Consider the following 22,542-nt stretch of genomic DNA (forward strand, 5'->3'; position numbering starts at 1 on the left):
TATGCATCCGATGAAGTGAGCTGTAGCTCACGAAAGCTTATGCTCAAATAAATTGGTTAGTCCATAAGGTGCCGCAAGTACTCCTTTTCTTTTTGTGAATACAGACTAACATGGCTGTTACTCTGAAACCTTCTATAGTGATGTTATACACAAAAAACTACCTGAAAAGAACGTTAAGGTTGCAAAGCCAAGCGCTCCAAAGTTAGGAAATGCCAGATTGAAGGTTGCCTGTGTAGGCTTGATTCAGCCTCCTTGTGTGTATGAATTATGATACAGTCTTTAATTACACAATCACATTCTGTTTTTTTGAGAAGGCCCATGGCTCAGTCAGTGTACAGGCTGGACAATATTGTGTTTTCTCCTGGTGGTCAATGTATGGCCTCAGGCTTTGTTCTCTGCGCGCTATTCAAACCCTGCTCCAAAGAGAGCGTGATTAATTGTCTCCGGGGCTTCTGTGCAGTGCTCATCACTACAGTACCTGAGTGCTTCACAAACAGGACTGAAGTTATCTTCACAACACCCCTGTGAGGTCAAGGGATGGTGGTATCCCCCTGGTACAGACAGGGAACAGTGGCACAGAGATATAGATTAAAAGTATCCACTAATTTTGGATGCCTAGTTTGAGACACCTGGGATCCGATTGTTCTGAGTACGTAGCATTCTATATAGCAGTTCATATGTTCAAAGCACAGCTCCCTTTAACTTCAGTTGCAGATGTGAGCACTCAGCTCTTCTGCCATTCAGACCCCTGGGCAACACAGAAAATGAGGATAGTTTTGGTTTAAGTGACATGCCCAGTAACCCTGTGGCAGAGGCAGGGATAGAATCCAGTTCACCAGGGTGGCATTAAATTGCCCTAACCATGAGACCTTGGTTTCTCTTCCTGCTGTCCCCTGCCTCATTCATATACACCTTCCAACTTCTGCAACAAACGAGGCGGGGGTCCTACAGACAACAGCCTCCTCAACTGCACAGTAGTTGGGAAGCACACGCTGAGAGTCCTTAAGATTTTCATTCAATTCTTTTGTTAACTCTGGCCTGCGTAAATCTCACATACTGAGGTTTATGGAACAGCTGTCTCTCAGAGGGAGCTCTGATACCCTGACGCGTCTTGTCTTTATGCAATGCATTCTGATCAGCAGCTGAGCTCACGTTCATCCCTGAGCTTCTCCTGAAGAATATTTTAAATTCCTCTGAAATAAATGGAGGGCCGCCATCTGAAACAAACTCTGCAGGGAGCATACTCTGTAATGCTTCAGTAGTATTTGCAACATGTGTGTTGCATCAAGCCACCTGGAATGAGTGCAGCTGTATTTGCATACTATGCAGTCTTTGCAAGGCCTTAGTTGTCCACTGGTACATGTGACATGGAGCAAGTTTCTGGTATGTTTGTGGTTGCCTGTTCTTTCTCCCTAGGGATGAACATGGCTAGCTCAATGGGGCCACAATCTTAAATGTAGCCTGCAGGCATGACTGCAATATAATTAATACGTAATTCACAATGGCTGTTTAAATTTTCTGTAGTCTGCTATGCATCTGACTTCCAAAAGTAACTATGGGTATGTCTACACGGCAATTAGTCACCTGCGGCTGGCCCGTGCCAGCTGGCTTGGGCTAAGGGGTTAATTGCAGTGTAGATGTTTGCAGGGTCCTAGGCTCGAGCCTGAATGTCTACACTGCAATTAAACAGACCCTTAGCCTGAGCCTTGTGATCCTGAGTCAGCTGGCATCCCAGCCTGCAAGCATGTTGGTATTACTACCAATCTGCCCAAAATTCTAGACAACTCAATTTCTCTAGAGGAATAAGAATGACTCTTTCACCTTCTGTGTCATTTGACTCTCCCAAAAGAATATATTAGAAAGGAAGGTGATGAAAGCGCTGGGTTGAAATTTAGATGTTCTGCTGCAGAGTTCTCGGCTCTGCTGCAGCCTTCCTGGGTGACCTTGGGCAAATCACTTAGCCCTCCTGTGCCTCAGTTCTCTTGGGGTAAAATAGCAGGGAAGACATCAGCTCAGGTTAGCCGCTCAAGGTAATGCCTGTAGGGCTGCCTGAAGAGGAACTTGACCTACTAAGTTAAAAGCGGAGCTGCAGTGTGTTCACTACCATCTTAACCCGAGTTAAGAACACACTTTTTTTTCCCTCAGTGTAGACGAACACTTAGATACAGTACATTGTGTAGTGCATGAATGAGGAGAAATGCAAAGTATTGCATTTTGGAAGGAATAATCAATTGCCCAAATACAAAATGGGAAATGACTGCCTAGGAAGAAATACTGCAGAAAAGGATCTGGGGGTTACAGTGGATCACAAATTAAATCAGAGTCAACAATGTAACACTGTTGCAAAACTAACATTCTGGGATGGATTAGCAGGAGTGTTGTAAGCAAGACACGAGAAGTAATTCTTCCACTCTGCTCCGTGCTGATAAGGCCTAAGCTGGAGTATTATGCCCAGTTCTGGGCACTATGTTTCAGGAAAGTTGAGGATAAATTGGAGAAAGTCCAGATGGAGAGCAACAAGTTGCAGTGGGGGCAACCAAGCAACTAATTTAGCCCATTCACTCGGTGTGTTGAAAATGCATCAGTAATGCAGTTGGGTTTTCCCAGTATTCCTTTTAATTGTGATTGGCATCTTTAGGAGAAGGGCAAAGGAGAGCAGAGGGGGAAGGTGGGTAGGGAGGGGCGAGTGAGGGGTGCTTAGTGAAAACTGGAGGGCTGCTCACGGGGAGGAGGAGAAGGAATTGTCGCTCAGACAGTGACATTTTGAGATAGGAGTCTGGGGATGGGATTTTCACAAGTGCTCTGTGCTGGCCAACTCTGTTCCCATTGAAGGCAATGAGGGTTTTCCTTCTGGGTTCACTAGCACTGAGTTAAGCCTAGTCTGAATGCATCTGAAGATCCCACCATATATCTGTATCTTGGGGTTCTGGGAACATCATAAAGCCCTTGTGCTTCACCTCCCCAAGACTAAGTGTTAACCCCCTTTTGCTCCCCTCACACAAACCTTTACACGTGAAGCCGGTTTTCCATGTGTGCATTGCTTGTATGGTCTGAACAAGCGCCTTGCCCCCTGTACTACTGATCAGGGAGTCTCCAGGCGCGACATGGAGCCATTCCAAAACAGCCTGGGAAGCAAGGTCACAGCCCTGGGTGCAGGTAGCATGGAAAACGCACGTACCTATTAGAGGGACAGAATCCGAGGTGGCAGGCATGATCTCCGCCACAAGCAGCATGAACACTGTCAGAGACAGCAGGACAGTGATGCCTGGATGGAAAAGAAAGGATAAGTGTGACTTTTGCTGAACTGGTGTGGCCATTCCACTAACATCTTGGCCATGAAATAAAACCCTGTCCTGGTCACTAGCTAAGCAAGCCCATGGCTTCATCTCCGCTTCCTCGTCTCCAAGAGAAGAGCTTCTGCTAGGAAAGATGCATCCTCCAGTGCATCTTCATCTACTCTCTGTTCCCCTTCTCCCCAGTTTCCCTATTTGCTTTGGCTGCCAATAACCCTTGACTCAGAGCTCTCTCCCTCCTGCACTGCAAAGCTGCTGAACACAATCGCTGCAACCTTGCCTGTGTACCTTGTGGCCTTGACTCTTCCGCTCTGAACTCCACCATTTCCTCTTGCCCTGCCTACTCTAGCTCTTTTACTCTGGCCTCCTCAAATCCCAGCTCTCCACCGTACAGGTAACTCTGCTTCCTAGCTTCTCACCAGTACACCCCAGGGAGACAAATTCAGACTCCCTCCTCCAACAAACTGCAGGTCTCAAACTGGTCTCAGAGTTCCACCTGGTCTGTCATTGCCCCTGGACTCATCGTGTTTCATAGATGAGACTGGATTTTAAGGCCAGAAGAATCCATTAGGAGCACCTAGTGTGAGCTCCTGCAAAACGCAGGCCAGAAAAAGTCCATTTACTAACTACAGGTGGGATTCTGAACAGCACTCTGCGGTGGCCCATCTCTGCTCCCATTAACGTCAATGGGTTTTGACCATGGATGTCAATGGTGGCGGAGAATGCTGAGCACTTTTGAAACTCCCACCCTAATCTGGATTCTGACCCCTTACTCATATTGTCCTATTGTCCATCCATGAATAACCCCCAAGACCAGTGGGTCTCCTTGTAGAGTGAGGCACTACTCACCATGAGCAAAGTATCACAGTTGGGTCCTTAGAGCTCTGGAACTTTGTTCAAATACTCCTTTAACCTCCCCTAGACAGACCCAGATGTCCCAATCTTTGTTTCCTAGCTTGGTGGCTCAGTCCCTTTTAGCCTTGTGTAATCACGGTTCATCTCAGGAAGCCTTTGTTGCTTTCAACCTCTCCATGCATGTGCCCAGGCCTACCCCCTGAGACCTGCTTTCTCTGTCCTTGTGACTTGGCTATGAACTCCAGGTTTCAGAAGAAAAAGACGATTGCCCTAACCCACTGTTCCACCTAGTCCAATGGAGATGTCTAACTCTATCATAGAATCATAGAATATCAGGGTTGGAAGGGACCCCAGAAGGTCATCTAGTCCAACCCCCTGCTCAAAGCAGGACCAATTCCCAGTTAAATCATCCCAGCCAGGGTTTTGTCAAGCCTGACCTTAAAAACCTCTAAGGAAGGAGATTCTACCACCTCCCTAGGTAACGCATTCCAGTGTTTCACCACCCTCTTAGTGAAAAAGTTTTTCCTAATATCCAATCTAAACCTCCCCCACTGCAACTATCCTGCAGAACTGGTAAATTGCATTCATTTTTCAAAGCACGGACCAAGAGAATAATCCAAATCAAGGCCAGCCACTTATTAATACCTAGTATCAGCAGGAAGCTATATCACCACCTTGCTCAGATCAATACAAATGTCTGAGCTTACATAGTGGTGAATCAATAGGGCTACCTGCGGTAAGTGGGCTCCCACCATGGGAAATCCCTACTAGCCAAGGGCTATAGCAGGCTGAGCTTTTTACCCTCCCTTTTATGCCAAACTTTTAGGAAGAGCTAAGGAATTAATTTTCCTTACCTAAAGAGATCTTCTCTCCCGAGTCAGCAGGCAATAGGAAAACAAGCAATGCCAAGCCAGATATAAGGACACAGGGAATCAGTAAGTTCAAGCCATAGTAGAGGGTGCGCCGGCGCATGGTTACAGTGTATGTCACATCTGGATACGGTTCTTTACAGCACTCGTAGTACAGCTCGTTCCTCTTCCCTGGGACACCTGCGGAGAAGGAAATCAGAGGTGGAAAGAGCTGCAGTTGGCCTGATATCTGGAGCTGTGTAGCACTCAACTCTGAGTCAGCACTTTATGCCTCTGAGCATTGGACCCAACGTTCAGAGGCATTCTGTTTAGATCATTGTTAGTACATGCACTACTGTAACGCCTAGTGGCCTTGGAGAGATGGGCCCCCTTGTGCTAGAAGCTGTACGTATAGTAAGAGACAGCCCCTGCCCCAAAGAGCTTACAGTCTAAATAGACAAAGGGTGGGATGGGGAAAGAGGTGAAGTGACTTGCCCAGGGTCACACAAAAGGTCAGGGGCAGAGTCAAGAATAGAACCTGCGAGCTCGACTCCCATCACTAGGCCACGCTGTCTCTCAAAGAGCCACTTTCCCATTAGTGGAACTAGTTCAATCGTGTAACCCTCTAGGTTGCCAGCTGCCCAAACCCTCAAACTGGACGTTCAAATCTCAACAGGCATCTTTATTTTGTTAAAGGAATTTATTAGAATGGGGTTTGCACTCTGTGTGTGTGCGCGCGTGAGAGAGAGAGACAGACATTAAAAACATAGGTATCTTCTGTGCTGTGTAGCTATTAAAGATCCCATGACTCTTTGGTTTGCTCTAAGGTTCTTGGTCAAAACTTCCCTTCTTTCACTGCTGTGCAGTCCTAAACCACTCTGAGATTAAAGGAGCTATAGAAATATAAAAAGATTGTTTCCCTCTTACTTTGTTCACTGTATATATGTAGTGATTGCAGGATTTAGAAATACAATAATTATTCCGAGCTGGCATACTGGTTGCCAATTTTTATTTTTTGAAACAATATAACTGTAACAGGGCGTAGCAGGCCCCCCCCCGCACAGTCTGGCCTCTGCACCGAAAATCATGGAAACCTTCTGGCTCAGCAGTCATCGGTGTTGTTTATTTACACAGTGCAATCCCACCACCTTTCCATCGTGTAGAGCATGGGGGTTTCACTCGGAAGGGCTTCCCAGCCTCTACAGCCAGGAGAGACGAACTTCCGCTCTCTGGCTTCCCCCTTTCCATCTGCCCCTCTTGGCTTCCTTCCTCTGAGGCTTTTATGCAGCCCCAGGCTAATTAGGCTGTCAGCTGTCTCCCCTTTGTCAATCAGGTACAGGTGTCTCTAGCCAGCTCCAATTTACCACCCTTAATTGGAGCTGGAGTGACAGAGGGCTGGTTTAGCAGTCCCTGCCCAGCACCCTGTCAGAATAACTCATTAATGGAGAAAAATATTGCAGCTGAATTAAAGCAGACTCATCCTTTGTATATTCAGCCAGTTTGTCACAGTTGAATTCTCTTCAGCAAGAAGAACCGAATGTGAGACAGATGGTAGTTTTTGCCGTTGAGGTCATAACTCATTGTCTTTTATAAGTTCCTTTCCCCCAGCATTGGCAAAACTCAAGCGATCCAGCTGAAATTTCTTCTGTGCAACCCTGACAGATGGGGGATATTTTAGGAAGGTTTGGTAGCGCTCAGACAGGCATTCAGATATGGCAGTGTGGAAGATCAGAGCTGGAAAACTGTCTGCACACTTTCTGAAAATTCATCTGGAAAACAGCTTGGCTTAGGAACCCAATGAGAAGTTGGATGAGCTATTACCAGCAGGAGAGTGAGTTTGTGTGTGTATGGGGGTTGGGGGGGATGTGAGAAAACCTGGATTTGTGCAGGAAATAGCCCAACTTGATTGTTATGCACATTGTGTAAAGAGTTGTCACTTTGGATGGGCTATCACCAGCAGGAGAGTGAATTTGTGTGGGGGGGTGGAGGGTGAGAAAACCTGGATTTGTGCTGGAAATGGCCCACCTGATGATCACTTTAGATAAGCTATTACCAGCAGGACAGTGGGGTGGGAGGAGGTATTGGTTCATATTCTCTGTGTATATATAAAGTCTGCTGCAGTTTCCACGATATGCATCTGATGAAGTGAGCTGTAGCTCACAAAAGCTTATGCTCTTATAAATTAATTAGTCTCTAAGGTGCCACAAGTACTCCTTTTCTTTTTGCCAATGAGAAGTGGTGGCTTTGTTTTTTGGAAAGGTGGCATGGTTAATTTTAATGTAACCTGATCTGGTCTGTGTGAAACTGAGAGCACCATGAGATTTCACGCACACTCTGTACCATCTTTGAAGTCTGATCCACATATTAGCATGCCAATACACCCCCACAAGTGCTCTCATTGTAATTTGCGAGGCCTTAATGTGTCGCATATGTGGAAGGCCATATAGCCCACTTATTAAAATGATAATGGCCACAATTTCAGAAGGGTGTGTGGGGATTCTCCATTGTTCCCAATGGGACCTGCTGGCCCCCTTTTGAAAACGGGACCTATAATATGCACTGAAATGTCACAGTGACTCTTGTAAAAGAGAACTAAAAATTTCAAGGCGATTCTCAGACACACCCATTTTGTGACACCGCAGCTAAGGATGTACAGACAGGTAAGTTGAAGGGAAGATGGAGAGAGCCTTAGTTAATGTGTCTGTTTTGGTTTTAGAAAACAGACTTCAGAAAGTCAGGCAATTCAAAGGGTTTGTTTTTAATTAAGGAAAACTGGAAAAGTCAAAGGATGAAAATGCAGAGTTAAGGTAACCCAGGCCACATCAACATCACCTCCATGGCCGTGTTTTCAGTACCTTGGAGATGGGAACGTAAAGTTCCTGCTTCTTCCAACCCCTCCGTAGCCTTCTCTCTCTTTTTTTTTTTCTTTTTATCTCTCTTCTCACCTTCTATTAATAAGAAGCCTGCTTAGCTGGCCAGGGAATCTAACCTTGCAACATTTTGCTGTGAAAAGCTCCAAGCAGTCCTGAGCATCTCAGCCTTGGTAAGAGGAGACTTAACCACAGGCTGGATGCAGGACAATTAGAGTAACCTAGTCACTAACTGTGTCATGGGCTGTAGATTGTGCCTCTGATTTTCTAGCAACTGAACTGCAAATGTGACCGATGCTGCCGTGTCCTAGCATTTGCTTTTCTTCCTCTCTTTCCCCTGTTCTGTGTTTGTCTGGTTTGGTCATAAGAAGAACCCAGGTCAGACTTTTGACAGAACTAGAAATATGCCAGGTTTAACTTGGTGGCTTGCCCATGGGCTGGGGAGCCTGGGGGCTAAGCCAATTCGGATTATGAGCTGAGCCTCACCTCACTAGATGACCTTCTGGGGTCCCTTCCAACCCTGATATTCTATGATTCTATGAGAGGAGTTAGGTGATTTCCAGTCTGAAAAATAGCAGGAAGCTGCAGGCGAGGGGTGTTTTGGAGACTAGCTGAGACTATTAGAGACAGGAAACTGGGGGAAAGAGGAGACTGTGGAGCTGGGGCTGGTGGAAGGGGAACTCTGAGGAGCAAGTTTGGCTCCTGTAGCACCTTAGCCAGGGAAAGCCTGCAAGGGAGAATTAAAGAAGGGAGTTCTTAAAGGGGCTTGGATGAAGGAGAAACAAAGGTGTGACTGCCACATAGAATCATAGAATCATAGAATATCAGGGTTGGAAGGGACCCCAGAAGGTCATCTAGTCCAACCCCCTGCTCAAAGCAGGACCAATTCCCAGTTAAATCATCCCAGCCAGGGCTTTGTCAAGCCTGACCTTAAAAACCTCTAAGGAAGGAGATTCTACCACCTCCCTAGGTAACGCATTCCAGTGTTTCACATAGACCACCCTAGCTCCAAGGGAGTGCTGGGGGGCAGGGAACGGAAATGGGTATCTACAGTTAGCCTTCCCCAGCCTTAGTGACTGTGATGTCTGGAGACACTGTGGCAGGCTGGCTTTCAATAGTTGTCCATCACACCCAGTGTGCAGAAGACTGTTTACAGCCTGATCCTGCAGCTGACCATGTCCACAGTGGCAGCACAGACACAGCACCCATCACCGTTTTCTCCTCTGGTTGTATCTTCTGGATCGTCTCTTCCTTCACTGTTCACTGTTTTGCTTTGGTGCTTAAGGGTCAACAAGTCTGACCCACCATAATGTGTAGCTTCAGTGTGTCAGGCTGACACAGAGAAGGGGCTTCTTTAGAAGAGAAGGCCATGGTAGTGTTAGGCAGGCTGCTTATCTAACCCCATTATTACATTGGCCACCGTCGGAGTGATGTGAGAGCTGACGCAATTCCATCCTGGCCTGCAGGAACAAGCACAGGCAACTCAAAGACCAAATATGTTCCTCAGTGATGCTTGTTGAAGGCAGGATTTCAAGCCAGAAATAACCAAACGGGGCACTCTTCTGAACTGATAAACCTGTAGAGGAGTATTTGAAAACCAGTGCAGCGCTGAGTGAGACAGACCTTCGGGGTTTTCCCCTCCCCATGGAGTCCTTTACCCTTCCTGAAAATAGAATCCTGATGGTTCCCATTAGTTTCTCAGGTACCCTGCCTTAAGACTTCACATTGCAGCTGCCAGCCTCCGGGGAAGGGCCACATGAAACCAAGCTTACAATGTAACAAGCTAAGCAAGTTCTATATGTGGCCCACCCACCCCTTGATGCAGACAGAGCAACACAGAATGGATGCGGGTTATATACAAACTTTTTCTGAGCTGCTCCCTGAAATGCCTGGTAGAAACTCTGTAAAGTAGCTGAGGACTTTCCTCCCCTGGGATTGAACTTGACATATCTACTGGGCATAAAGCTAATACACCTTAGAGATGAAAGAGCTTGATTCTGATCTCACTTAGCCTGGTTTTATACTGGCATTACTCTGACCTCAGTAGCTTTGCTCCTCATTTACACCTGTATAAGTGAGATCAAATCAGGTCTGAAGAGGCTGGGTCTAAGAACAGAATCTGTGAGAAGAATCCGCTTTTTAAAAGTACAGTTTTCTTCTGGAACGGTAGAAAGAATGGAAATGCAGTGACCTGGTGTAGCGGAGGGGAGGCTACTGACTAGATTGAATTGAGACTTTGCTGTTCTGTGCCATGTCTACACTGATGGCACTATAGCTACTACAGCATCACAGCTGTGCTTCTCTAACCCCATAGTGTAGACGCATACTACCATGACGGAAGGGTGTTTCCTGTTGCTGTAGGAACTCCACCTCCCCAGGCGAGGGTAGCTAGGTGAACAGAAACATTCTTCTGTTGACATAGCTGCGTCTACACTGGGGGTTAGGTTGGTGTAGCCAGGGCCCTCAGGGGTGTGGAATTTTCAGACCCATGAGTGTTGTAGGGATGTCGACTAAGTTTGAAGTGTAGACCAGGCCCTGAGTATATGGTTTTGGGGTTTTGGTTTTGGGGTTTTGCAAGAGTTCCTTCTGAATTTTGCTGAGATCAGACTTTCTAACCTAATCACCTTTAGGCTAAATAAGTTGCAGAAGCGTGATTCGAAGTTCACTATGCGCGTAGAAGACACAGAGATCCAAATTCTGTGCTGACCCCCTGCACCTATTGTTGTCAGTAGAATTTCATAGGTTATCAGACCCCACAGCAATATACCCACAGGCTCCCTAATGTAGCTTTAGTTAACTTGGCAGGACAAGGAAGAAAACACTTGAAACATTGTCTGCAGTCCAATTGTGAGATTTCTACTGCTTTTCAAATAGGAGCTTTTAATACCTGTACTTCAAATGTCCAGATAAGAGCCGTCATTTCCATGTATTCATTTTGCCTTAAAGTTTCAACTCATTTAGATTTCTAAGCGAGCCAACTTACCCACTAAATCCCATTCTCCATTCGATATGTAATTGGAAATATCTGCTTCAAGCATCTGCAGATCAAGCAGCCAGCCATTGTGGGTCCATGAACCAAATTTCAGATGGCATTTTTGCACATCAAAAGGGAACCAGCGGACGTCAATGTAACATGTGCTCTTCAGAATGCCTGAGAATAGAAGTTAGAGGGGGAAACAGTCATCTGAGGTTTGAAGGGCAAATGCAAAATGAAATGACATTGTGCTGAGATCCCGTGGAATTGTCAGGCCTCTCCCTACGATTAGATTCAAGCCATCTGAGCAGACTCCGATTAGAGTTCCTAATTCAACTGTTCCACTAACATCACTTACGATTTCCTGAGCCAAATTACTTTCCTTTTTCAGTTACGTTCTTGGGAGACCCGTCTGATGAAGTGTTTCAAAAGAAATAGGGGCCAAATTCTCTCCAGATGTAAATGGGTGTGTTGAGTTCAGTGACACTGCGCCTACACACACCAGCACAGAAACCAGCTATTGGGCTAGCAACAAACATACAAATTCCTGACCTTTCACCCCTTGGTTTTCTTTCCCATGCTTATTCTCCTTGGGCCATATCTCCAGGTCTTCCCTCATGTATTTCCTCTAGGGCTAGGTCTGCACTATATCTGGTGCAAGCCTCCCACCCTGGGTCATGCAGTGCACTGAAAAATTGCGGTGGGTGAGACTGGGGCGCTCAGGCCTGGGGTGGGGTTGGATGCGGGGGGTCAGACTGGCAGCCCAAGTTGCTGTGTCAGAGCATTGTCTATGCAGCTATTTTTAGTGCACTAATGCGCGTCCCATGTACGCTAGTTTGTGAACCCAGGCTAGGGGACTCACTCCCAGATGCAGTGTGGAGATGTCCGAGGAAGCCTGCTGGGCAATCCTACCCTGTTCTGCCAATCTGTGCCTGTCCACACAATGGCCGTTAATGGCACAATGGCAGTTAAGCTGACCGCATCCCATGTGTCTCTGCTCTGGGACTGAGAACCATTACATGTCAGTTGGCTGCGGAGAAGTTCCTCTTCCCAGTGGTCAGGGCACCAGCCTGGGACTCCACCAATCGGGGTTCACGTCTTTGCTCTACCACAGACTTCCTGTGTGATGTTGGGCAAGTCACTTTGTCTCTTTGTGCTTCAGTTCCTCATCTCTAAAACAAGGATAACAGCACTGCCCTGCCTCACAGGGGGCAGTGAGGATAAGCCCACTAATGGCTGTGAGGCACTCAGATGCCACAGGAATGGTGCCGTAGAAGTGACATAAGCAGATAGGCCGAGATTCACAAAGAGACTTAGATGCTTGACGGCCACTTTAAACACCTAAATCCCAGAATTGGACCCTGGTGAGATTCATACAACCCCTGCTCAGCTGCTGCAGAACCCGATAGTCCCGTAAACTCGTTGCCACCCAAGTTTTTTCGTAAAAGTTCCTTAGGTGCCTGTGTTTCTGCTTCTTGGCATGTGCAGAGTTGCCTCACTCCAGGGGTCTGAATGGCTAAGCCCCAGAGCGATGTGTGAACTTGGGGAAGAGAGGTGTTCCTCTGTGTCACTTGCCCGCCGGCCTGATCTGGTAAGCACGCGCAGACCTCACCTACCGTATCAGGCCCTACATAAGACCTCACATGCAACCCCCGGAAGGGAGAGGCACTTCCTCACAACTTTTAGCCCTTGGTTAGGGGATGGGAGAGACCTGGTTCAAGTCCCCACTCCCCTGATGGGGGAGATGGGATCTGGAGAGGGCTCTGAGGAGAATGCCCTAACTACCGGGCAATGGGAGGTTCTGATGGGGGAGTGCCCTCACTCTCTCTCCTGTGGAAGCTGTTCCACTGTGGGTAATCAGTGGAGTGGCAGGATGGGGGGCCCTGACTGGTCTCCCCAGTCTTTGGTGAGTGCTCTGCGCACCAGACGACAGAGTAATTCTTAGAGTTGCTTGTGCTGTCTCTTTCTCACCCTGCAACTCTCATTATTTCTCCACAGTGGAACCGCTCTGATAGGGGAGACCGAGGGAATAGCCTAGTAGCTGCAGCACTCCCCTGAGAGGGACAGATCCCAGTTCAGATCCCGCCTTGTCATGTGGCAGATGGAGGACTTGAGGTCTCTCACATCCCAGGTGAGTGCTCTAACCATTGGGCTAAAAATTATGAGGGAGGTCCTGTGTCTTCTCCGTTCTCCTTCCCACGCCGGCGTCTTCAAAAAATGGCAGAGATGCCTAATGCTAACAGAGGCTTTTCAGCTGAGAATCCCAAGCAGAGGGAGGCGTCTCTCTGCAGCCCAGATGTAGGTGCCTATCTCTCTGAGAGGGATGGGGCTAAGTACTTACCCCTCACCTTAGTATCTCCCATGGTCTAGCTTTTGCAGGGAGCTGCCTAAGGTGCTGGCTTTTGTGAATCCCATTCTAAGGCACCTAGCTCTGTCCCGTTGTACTGGAGGCTTGACCGCCTCACCCAGGCTTTGTGAATCCCAGTGGTTTTCTAGACGCCTAAGTTACTTTGTGAATCTTGCCCCTAGAGCAGTGGTTCTCAACTCCTTTATCGTTATGGGCTGTGTGCTAACTGGGCCGCATGCGGGCCGCAGGTTGAGAACTGCTGGTATAAGCTGTAGCAGCATCACTGTACCATGCATTTTTACTTGTGTACAGAACAGTTAATAAATATAAATTCATCATCTGAGTCACAACAACCTTAAAGGTTTTAAAAACAAATAGATTTCAGAAAAAAAGCTACAGGATTAAAATGTTTAGCCCTTGAAATCTTGGCCTCTTAGTGCTAATTCCATCTAAAATGTCATTCATTATATGACCTAATATGTTGCAGTATGAAAAGCTGGCCAGATCATTAAAAGGTTCAGCATTGTATGATGCTGAACTTTTTTGTCACAGATGCTGAGCACTTATCAATATCTGGCCTGTATTTAGGGGCCTAAAATAGAAGCTGAATTCTTTTTGAAAGTCTGTCGCACAGCATACAGCGCACAAAGCTTCTCATCCAGATCTGCTTTTAAACTGATACAATTAATTCTCTAAATAGGAGAATTGACTGACGCTATTAAAGTAAATTGATTTAAACCAACAAACAAAATCAGTCTCTTACCTGGAGGAATGTACTGACAAGATCCAGAATAATTCACCAACACGTTCGTGTGAAACGTGGCATCGAATCTTTCATCCGCACTAAAGCATAACACAAAAAACCCCCACAGGCACTTGAATTCAAAATGTGGTGAACAGTAAGGTAACGATCATTAATTTCTGAATAGCGGGTGTATGGATTAGGGTCAGGAGGGTAAACTTTGTAAAATATCATTAGTTGGAACGTCTAGCTCACGCCAAACTGAGCTTGGATCTTCTTTCAAGATTTAGATCAGTTGGATAAAGCATCTCTCAACCAGCTGGCTGGACCCTCACATGGCCCCAGTCACTGAGGGAGAGCTGCTGCAAGGAGTTCCGCTCCCATTTAGGCAACTAAGTGAAATGGCCTGATTTTCAGAAGAGCTCAGTGCCTTTGATGCCAAGGCTGTGACAACGGGAGACGATGATAACCTTTGTAACCTCTGGCCCAGTGGCACCTTACTCAAGGTGGAGGTACTAGGTGCTAGCATAGCAGTTGCTTGGAACTGCAGCTGCTCTTCAAAGAGAGCAAGAAGTCATAGGCCAGGGGTGAAGTGGCTGGAGAAGGAAGGGAACTGTCGGGGGCTCAGATGGCATAGTGGCAAGCCTGGCGGGTCTTTGTGGGTGATCAGTGAGCAATCAGGGATCTGGATTGTAAGCTCTTAGGGGCTTTCTTTTTGTTCTGTGTTTGTACAGCACCTAGTGCAGTGGGGTCCTGGTCAATGGCTGGGGCTCATAGGTGCTACACAGATACCAATAGTAATAATCGGCACAACGTTGTGTGCAGACCTTGTGGGTTAGAACTCTATAATTTCAGGAGTTAGTTGAGGTTTGGGGAAGCTTCCAGACTGCTTGATACTTATCCAAACTGAATCAAACAATCTAGCCCTTCGGATCTTGATATTTTATACAACTTGCATTCAAAACAGCTATTGCAGACTTTTCCGTGCTGGCATCGTCCTGCACTCCCTTTGAACTGAAGGGCACTTCATAATTATTTTACAGTCTTAGGGCCCGATTCAACTCCCAGTGAAGCTAATAGGACTATTTCTATTGAGTTTCATGGGCTTTCTCGGTCCCTATACGTAGTCTTTTAGCTATATGGAATTGTGATATTTTTACGTGCGAACATCATCTAATTTTCCATAAGGCTGTACCAGAAGACTACGAAAGCACAAACAACAAATGAAACCAGGATAATTATTTACATTAGCACAAGATAGGTAATCATAACTTAATCTTTCATTATAAAGACCATGGCCAAGGGCCTCAAGCCATTTCTATTTTACGAGCATCGTTAAGATAACTCTGTGCTTCCATCTAGACTTTTCACTGTACTGCAGCACTTGTCTGGGTTTGTTTCCATTGTTTGGAGGCCATAAACCTGATCCTCAGCTGGCGTAATCTCCGTTTGAAGTCAATGGAGCTAGGCTGATTTACACCAATGGAGGAATTCACTCAGTGTTTGTCTCAGTTCTTATAAACCTTCCGTACCTGTTATACAGAAGAATGTCTGGTACCCATATCTGGTCAGAGGGAAATCGTAAGTTCTGGACTCCTGGGTATGCATACTGATCCCAAGACAAGTAAACGTCAATCCAGTACTGTAGGAAAATATAGACACAAATGTTATTTATCATTTCTACAATGTAGGATCATAGGGGAAAGGAATATCTTCCTGTATGCCTGGCACATTTGGGTGCTCTGGAAATATAATGAATATTAGCAACAGCAATGATAACATAATAATTACTGTTTTAGGGTTAATAACAAGTGACAACAATGAAAAAGACAGGTGTATGCACTGAGGAGCTCACAGTGTAATGACTTAACATTTGGACTATTACATTTTAACATGTTTGTTGTTTAGAAAAATCTCTAAGGAAATATTTATTTCCTGTGTTACATCAGTGGATGCCCACGTATACCAGCTGAGGGCCTGGCCTGGAAAGCATACAATTGCACTCTGTATTCCAAAATGATTGTTTGATCTTTTCCCCTCTCCCACCCAAAATACCAGATTTGAATTTTTGCTGAACTTTGGGATCAATACAAATTCTTTATTGAAGACTACAGAGTGTCTAGGTTCTCCTGTCCAAAGTCTATGCACACAAGAGGGTATGAAAATGATAACATGGCAGCAGTATAAAAGTATAGGCTGGAATTGTTTAGGTTATTCTTCTTTTATAACCAAGATCACTCAGACTATAAACTACCATGTAGTTAGGGGACAAGCAGAAGGATCATTTGCTCCATTCAGATAATATATTTGGTTTCTAATGTAACATTAGAGTTAGTTCAATCATTCATCTCTCCTGTGATCTCTTAGCTTGAAGAGGCAGCGCCAATGAATCAGAAGCTCAGCTTTATGTTGCATAAGAATAAATGATCCCTCATACCATACGGCAATGCTTAATCCTACGCTGGAACATTCATTCATGAGTAATAGTGCACAGGGACAACAACTCTGAGCTTTCCTTGTACGCATTTCATTGCAGATCAGATTTACTTAAGAATTAAGGGATTTAAAAAAAAAATGGGAGAGAAGGAGATTTCCAAAAGTGCCTAAGTGGTTTCGGAGTCTGCCCCATTGATTTGCAATGGGCCTATTCTTTTAAGTTCCTTAGGCACTCTTGGAAATTTCCCCTGGGTCCTACAGTCAGGCCTTTAAGTCCATATTTAGACACTATCTGGAATTCTCAAAGGAGTTTAAGAAAGGAAGATGTGCAGCTTCATTAGGATTTGAGGCACCTTTGGAAATCCCAGTCATTGACTTCAGTGGAAACTGCAGGATGCCCACATCTTTGAAAACCAGCCCTCCAATTTCAATGACATGTTTAGATCCTCATTTATTAACATCTGTGCCTTAAGGCTCATTGGACCAACTCCACTGAGCTCATCAGAGTTACAACAGGAATTAATATGGCCGATCATTTCATTTTCAGATCTGAAAGGAAGTGATAACTGGGATTTTCAGAGGACCCAGCTCCCACTGAAAGCCGATCAGAGTCAGACACCTGTGTGCTTCTTTGGAAATCCTGCCCCATTCCCCCTTCAGCAATATTTCCAAGAGCTCAATTTGCTTGAGTCCCAGTATAGAGGATGACAGACAGTTCTTCTGCCAAAGGATCATATTCAGTAAGTTCCTGTTACAACAATTTCTGTTCAGTGCTGATGCAAAGTTACTCACCATCTGTAGCCAAGCATTCGTTATCAGCACCTGGTTCTTCTCATCCTTCAAAAAGAGAGAAGAAAACCTAATTAGCCCAAGAAAATATTGGGGTTTTTTTCCCGACAAAATCAAACCCAAACCCAACTCGCAGGGTAAATGAATGCAAATATTACAGTCACAAATTATGGACTCAGTGCTGGAGTCATTGGGTGAAATCTCTGACCTGTGTGGTGATGAAGATCAGACCAAATGATTGTAATAGTTCCTTCTGGCCTTAAAAACAAATTTTTAAAATTCCACACTCATTATAATTCATCAGCAATGAAAATAATTTGCCATGGCCATTATTTACTTGAAGACATTTATTCTCTACAAAAGCTATCAGAGATTTTCATTTTAATTAGATGGCTGTGACTACAGAACTCTGTGACATACAGGAACTGGAGAGGATTAACACTGTCATTATTGTTGCTACAGACTAATCGAATACTGGTCTTGAGCAGAAGTGAGGGCACGTCAGCAAACTGTGAAAATGATGTTTATCGAGAGGATGCTATGCAGAACAGATGTGGTGCTCTGTGTATCTAAACACAACTCTAAGCAGGCTGCAGATCACACTGGAATCCAATTCTCTATCCATAATAACAATACGTAGTGCTTTTCAGCTATAGATCTCAAAATGCCTTGCAAAAGAGATAAGTGCCATGACCCCATTTTACAGATGGTGAGACTTAGGCACGGAGAGGTCAAGCGGATTGCCCAGCAGGCCAAGAACATGGCTGCACAACTACCAATGTATGGGTTCATATCATAGAGAGGAACATAGCACCTCGTTCGCATGGGGGTGACATGCAAGCCCATACCCCCTCAGACACACCCATACTTTTCCCCACTTTAGCTTTGCATATAAGGAGGCAAGGGCCCCGTTGGTTTCAGACTTAACGCTCCCAGGGCTTAAGCATAGCTGTGGCCATGCACAGCCTCTGCTGGCACTTGTGCAGGCATGTGACATCTTTTCAAACTCCACTGTGGACTGCACAGAGTTTGCAAGATCAAGGAGTGGCTGCTAAGGGGCTACATTGTCACTTAGTGCCTCTCCCTATGCAAGGGGCAGTGGGTAGCTGGGATGCTCCAAAAGCAGTGCAGGGAAGGGTTGGGACTCATCCCTATGCTCTAGGCCGTAGCAGAACCAGGTGACTCCCCACTGTGCCTTAGCTCAGCTCTGCTGGCCATGCACTGAGGGAGGGTGTGGCAGATCCACGGCCCCATCCATTTCTCATCATTCTCAGCCAACCAGCACAGGATGGAGACCTGTAGAACCTGCTTGTCCCCCTGCCACCTGCACAGGAACTGGGAATGTGGGCAGCATGCTTTCTATTTCCCTGTGCTGGTGGGCTGGGCAAATGATCATTTTGACCTAAAAACTCCCCTTCTTTTGTACTAGGAATGAATCTGTTTTGTTGTGTGCCCTTTGTGCTCGTTCGTTGTTAGCACAGGAGAAGCAGTAAGCACAAAGCTAGCCGAGAGAACAGACAGATTAGCTACATTGCAATGGAGATGGAGAGAGTCATGGGCCTGAGATGACTGCATTTCAGTAAGTGGTGTTGAACAAAGCTACTGTGGAATAGCATGGTAAATCTTGTGAGCTATAGCACGTTGGACTTGGACTGCAATGATCAAAGAGACACAGGACCCAGCACAAAACCCATCAGGCTTGTAAGATCTGGGGACAAACAGGCCATGATAGCTAACACTTTGAATGGAAATATATGAATAATTCCCAGACGCAACTTCATTAAGACAAAGAGTGACATTTTGGCTCCATTGAATTTGGTGGGGCCAGGATTTCACTCTGTCGATTTAAGTTCTTTTGCAGACATTAATGACAGAGATAAGATGCCAGATTTTCAAAAGAGTTCAGCTCCCACTTAGGTGCCTAAATGAAATGTCTGATTTTTAAAAATTCTCAGCACCCAGCAGCTCCAGGCTAGGCAGATGCTTCAGCTGCATTCTCCTCGTGTGGAGCCTACAAAAACCTCTGCAGGTACCATGGCTACTCTTCGTGGTCTCAGCCAGGGCAGCCGTCAAGATGAGGAGCCACAAGCCCATTGGGTCTGGGAGTCCATAGAGCAAACTGAAGAGATTGTTAGCCCTAGGGGCTCTTTCTGGTCCTGTGTAGGTTGAAAGCTCTGTAGGATCCCAGTGGGTCTCTCTCCTCTTGTAACATCCTCCCATGAATACAAGCCAGGAAGCATAAAAAGCTGCGCGATCGTACCCTGCAGTTTTTTATACAAAGACCATGGCTTCCAAATACTTAGTGAACCAGCTCCCTATGAACTCTCCTGTTTTCCCAAACTAGTTGAAAGCCTCAGCCCTCCCAGGGGCCAAAGGAACTAGTCAGCTGTGGAGTTTCTAGTCCAAGCTATTTGTTCCCCAACAAGTTCAGAAACATTTGCAAAAGCCCAAACCTCTGGTTTGATTCAAACTGTCGCCATGCAAAGGCTTGTCTACACTACAAAATTAAATTGACCTTCAGACACCGCAGTAACTAAAGCAGTGGTTCACATCCACACTACGCTCCTTCTGTTTGTGGTGCACATCCTCACTATGAGAGCTTTCACTGACTGAACTGGCTGGGGCATTGTGGGGCTCTGACAGCAGGAGCCCAGCAGCCCTGGGTCTGATGGCCTAAGTTGTCAGCTGGGCATTGGCTCACAGCTGGCCCCCACGCTTGGGCTGTCAGCCCCAGGGCAGGGTGGGGGCAGCCGTGAACCAGGGCGTGGGGGGCAGGCTGTAGCTGTCAGCCCCACTGGGGGCTGACAGGCAACATAAGCAATGCAGTGTTTATATGGATGCTGCATTGCCCTAGCTACACCAACATAAGCCCGGTGCCTCTTGTGGAGGTGGAGTTACTGTGTCGGTGTACAGGGAGACTCACTTCGACAGAAGCACCATTCAAGTGTAGACGCTGACATAATTAAGTCAGTGTAAGCTGCCTGGCATGGACCTAACCTTGTAGTGTGGACCAGGCCTAAGTGACACACCTTGTCCAACTGCTAGCAGATTTTCAGGCAAACAATCCCACCCCCAGCCATTCTCCCCGGCAGGCAGACTGCACACGAGAAATTCCTGGTCCATGGATTTGTTTGGCTAACTTGGAAGGAGCTTTGGAAGCTGAGGATATATTGGCCAGCTGGCCCCCACTTAGCTTGTGAATGCCGTCTGCCGTGATGGGCAGAACTGCAGTCTGAGCCCGTCTTGCTAATGCCATCTGCATGCACTACCCCAGCCGGTTCTAGCTTCACTGCCACCACTGTCTTTATTGCTATTAGTGCTTTCTTTGGGTCTTCGACTGAGAGTAAAAGGGAGCAAGCCTCTCCCGTCCAGGACTGTGCCTGACATCACTGCCAATGACACAGCTGTGTGCAGACAACAAGAGAGCCCCCGAAGGAGCTGAGGATAAAACGTGTCTGCCAGCGTCCTCAAAGCAAAGCTACTTGTCACATCCTCAGCTCTCCTGCTCGCCCGCATGAAAATGAATCCACTGTCTTTTCCTGTCCGTAGTCCCACTATGTCCAAAACCAACTGGCACTGAAAGCACAAGCAAACTGGAAGTGGTATGGGCATGTTGCAATGTTTTGTGGCTCACAAAGAGAACGAGGCCGCAGCTGTAGTTGCATTCCTGCAATGCAAATATTAGCTATGGAAAATGACCAGTTGTGCTACCTCAGGCTGCAGTCTCTCTGCAGTCACCTTCACCGTAGATGTGCAAATTTGCACATAAGGAGTCAGCAAAAATATGAGCAGCTTAAGCCAAGCGCATCTGTCGTGCTGCCTGGAGTGGCTCACAACCATGAGTGCCGACCTCAGGGCAGGCACCGCAAACTGGTGGTGTGTTCTATAATTAGATTTCACCATGTCAGTAACAAATGTGAACTCCTGGATCACTATACCAGTCCTTCCATGGAGTCAGAGACGGTCCCCTTGGGCATTCCAGTTTATCTTCCCACCCAGGCAAGCTGGACTAAGTGATAAATGGTCACTTACACCAAAGATCACAAAATACCCAGGTTGCTGCCAGTCTCAAGAGATCAGTCCCCTTCCCCAGGTCAATTTGTACTTTAGATCTTGCACCAAAGTCAATGCTTACAACCAATCCTATAGTTAACTAAATGAGGATTTATTAACTAAGAAAAATAAATAACGTTATTTACAGGTTAAAGCAGGCAACGTACAGACACAAATGAGTGACAGTCTATGGTTCCAAAAGGTGACATAGTTGTAGTAATCTGTCAGCATTGAATGTCTTGTAGGGCTAACCCAGCCTGACCCTGGCGATCTCTTCTCCTGTTTCCCAGCTCCAGCCCTGTGACAGTCCAAACAGCAATGAGAGAGAGAGATGAAAAATATTCTTGTCATCTAGTTTTATTTCCTTCTTTCGGAATTCAAGCAGATGGGATGAGCCCTTTTGCACAAAGGCTCTTTATGGGTGCGATAGGGCACTTGACAAAGCCTTTGTGTTGTGATGTTCCACAATGGCCCATTTGGATTCAGTAGCCCTTCCTGGTGGGCAGGAGATAACACCTTTTGTAAGAAGTCAGCATTTTGCATTAGGTGAAGTTTTGCCCTGTTTGATGAGTCACATCATTCAAAACAAACATTTTACAGTTTGGGGATTTGGGCCAGGGGCTTCGGTACTTTCCCCCTTCCTGTGGGGCTCCTGAGGTACACAGGAGGGAAACTTCCCTACCTCCCCCAACACTGAGTTTGTTGGCATCAGCAAGCTCTTGGAGCAGGGAGCTTTGGGGGAGGAGATCCGGAGGCATCTGTCCCTTCCTGTGGGCCTCTTGAGGTCTGAAAGAGCAGAGAATCCCAGAGAGATTTAGGTGGCTCATGAGCACCTATTGTAAGACAAGGCACTTTCTGTGTGCAATAGGAGTTTTTGCACAGGGAGCTCATGCGCTGTAAATTCACACCCTAGCTTGCTGTGCAATAACTTCCCCATGTAGACAAGCTCTCAGGCAGTGCAGGCTGGGGCATTGTCCCTCATGAACGTTTTTGGCAGGAAATGTTTTTCCCACTGGTGAGTTTCCCCAGTGATTGGTTTACACCTTGGGTTTCAGCACTGCAAAGAAAAAGACTCAGGATTTACTTTAGTATTTAATGAAACAATCATAGCAGTCATATGAAAAGAATCTATAGGGAACTCATCAGCTATAGGGAACTTTCTGTGGCAGGCCTACAAGTCTGGAACTTAATGACTATAGACAGGTGCCATCCCAGGCCTGTAAACTCTCCTCTCAAGTCCAGGATCTTTAGTATCCTCTTCCTTAGGGCTGTAAGCTTTACTTTCAGTCAGACCTCTGGGTCTGTAGCCCCCATCACAATGACCTCTGAAATTAG

General features: G+C 46.3%; 1 protein-coding gene across 2 annotated transcripts in view; it reads right to left on the reverse strand.

Moving 5' to 3' along the window:
• The window catches only part of LOC140911863 (neuronal acetylcholine receptor subunit alpha-7-like), a 130,248-nt gene that overhangs the window by 45,546 nt on the left and 62,160 nt on the right, over window positions 1–22,542 (reverse strand). For both annotated transcript variants that reach the window (XM_073345880.1, XM_073345879.1), the window contains exons 3-8: window positions 17,158–17,202; window positions 15,462–15,571; window positions 13,951–14,030; window positions 10,850–11,017; window positions 5,003–5,197; window positions 3,179–3,265 (exon numbers count right to left, since the gene is read on the reverse strand). In XM_073345880.1, coding sequence (XP_073201981.1) covers window positions 3,179–3,265; window positions 5,003–5,197; window positions 10,850–11,017; window positions 13,951–14,030; window positions 15,462–15,571; window positions 17,158–17,202 — 685 coding nt within the window. The remainder of the gene's footprint in view (window positions 1–3,178; window positions 3,266–5,002; window positions 5,198–10,849; window positions 11,018–13,950; window positions 14,031–15,461; window positions 15,572–17,157; window positions 17,203–22,542) is intronic.

Source organism: Lepidochelys kempii, chromosome 5 (genome assembly GCF_965140265.1).
Source record: "Lepidochelys kempii isolate rLepKem1 chromosome 5, rLepKem1.hap2, whole genome shotgun sequence".
In the NCBI taxonomy this organism is placed as follows: Eukaryota; Metazoa; Chordata; order Testudines; family Cheloniidae; genus Lepidochelys; species Lepidochelys kempii.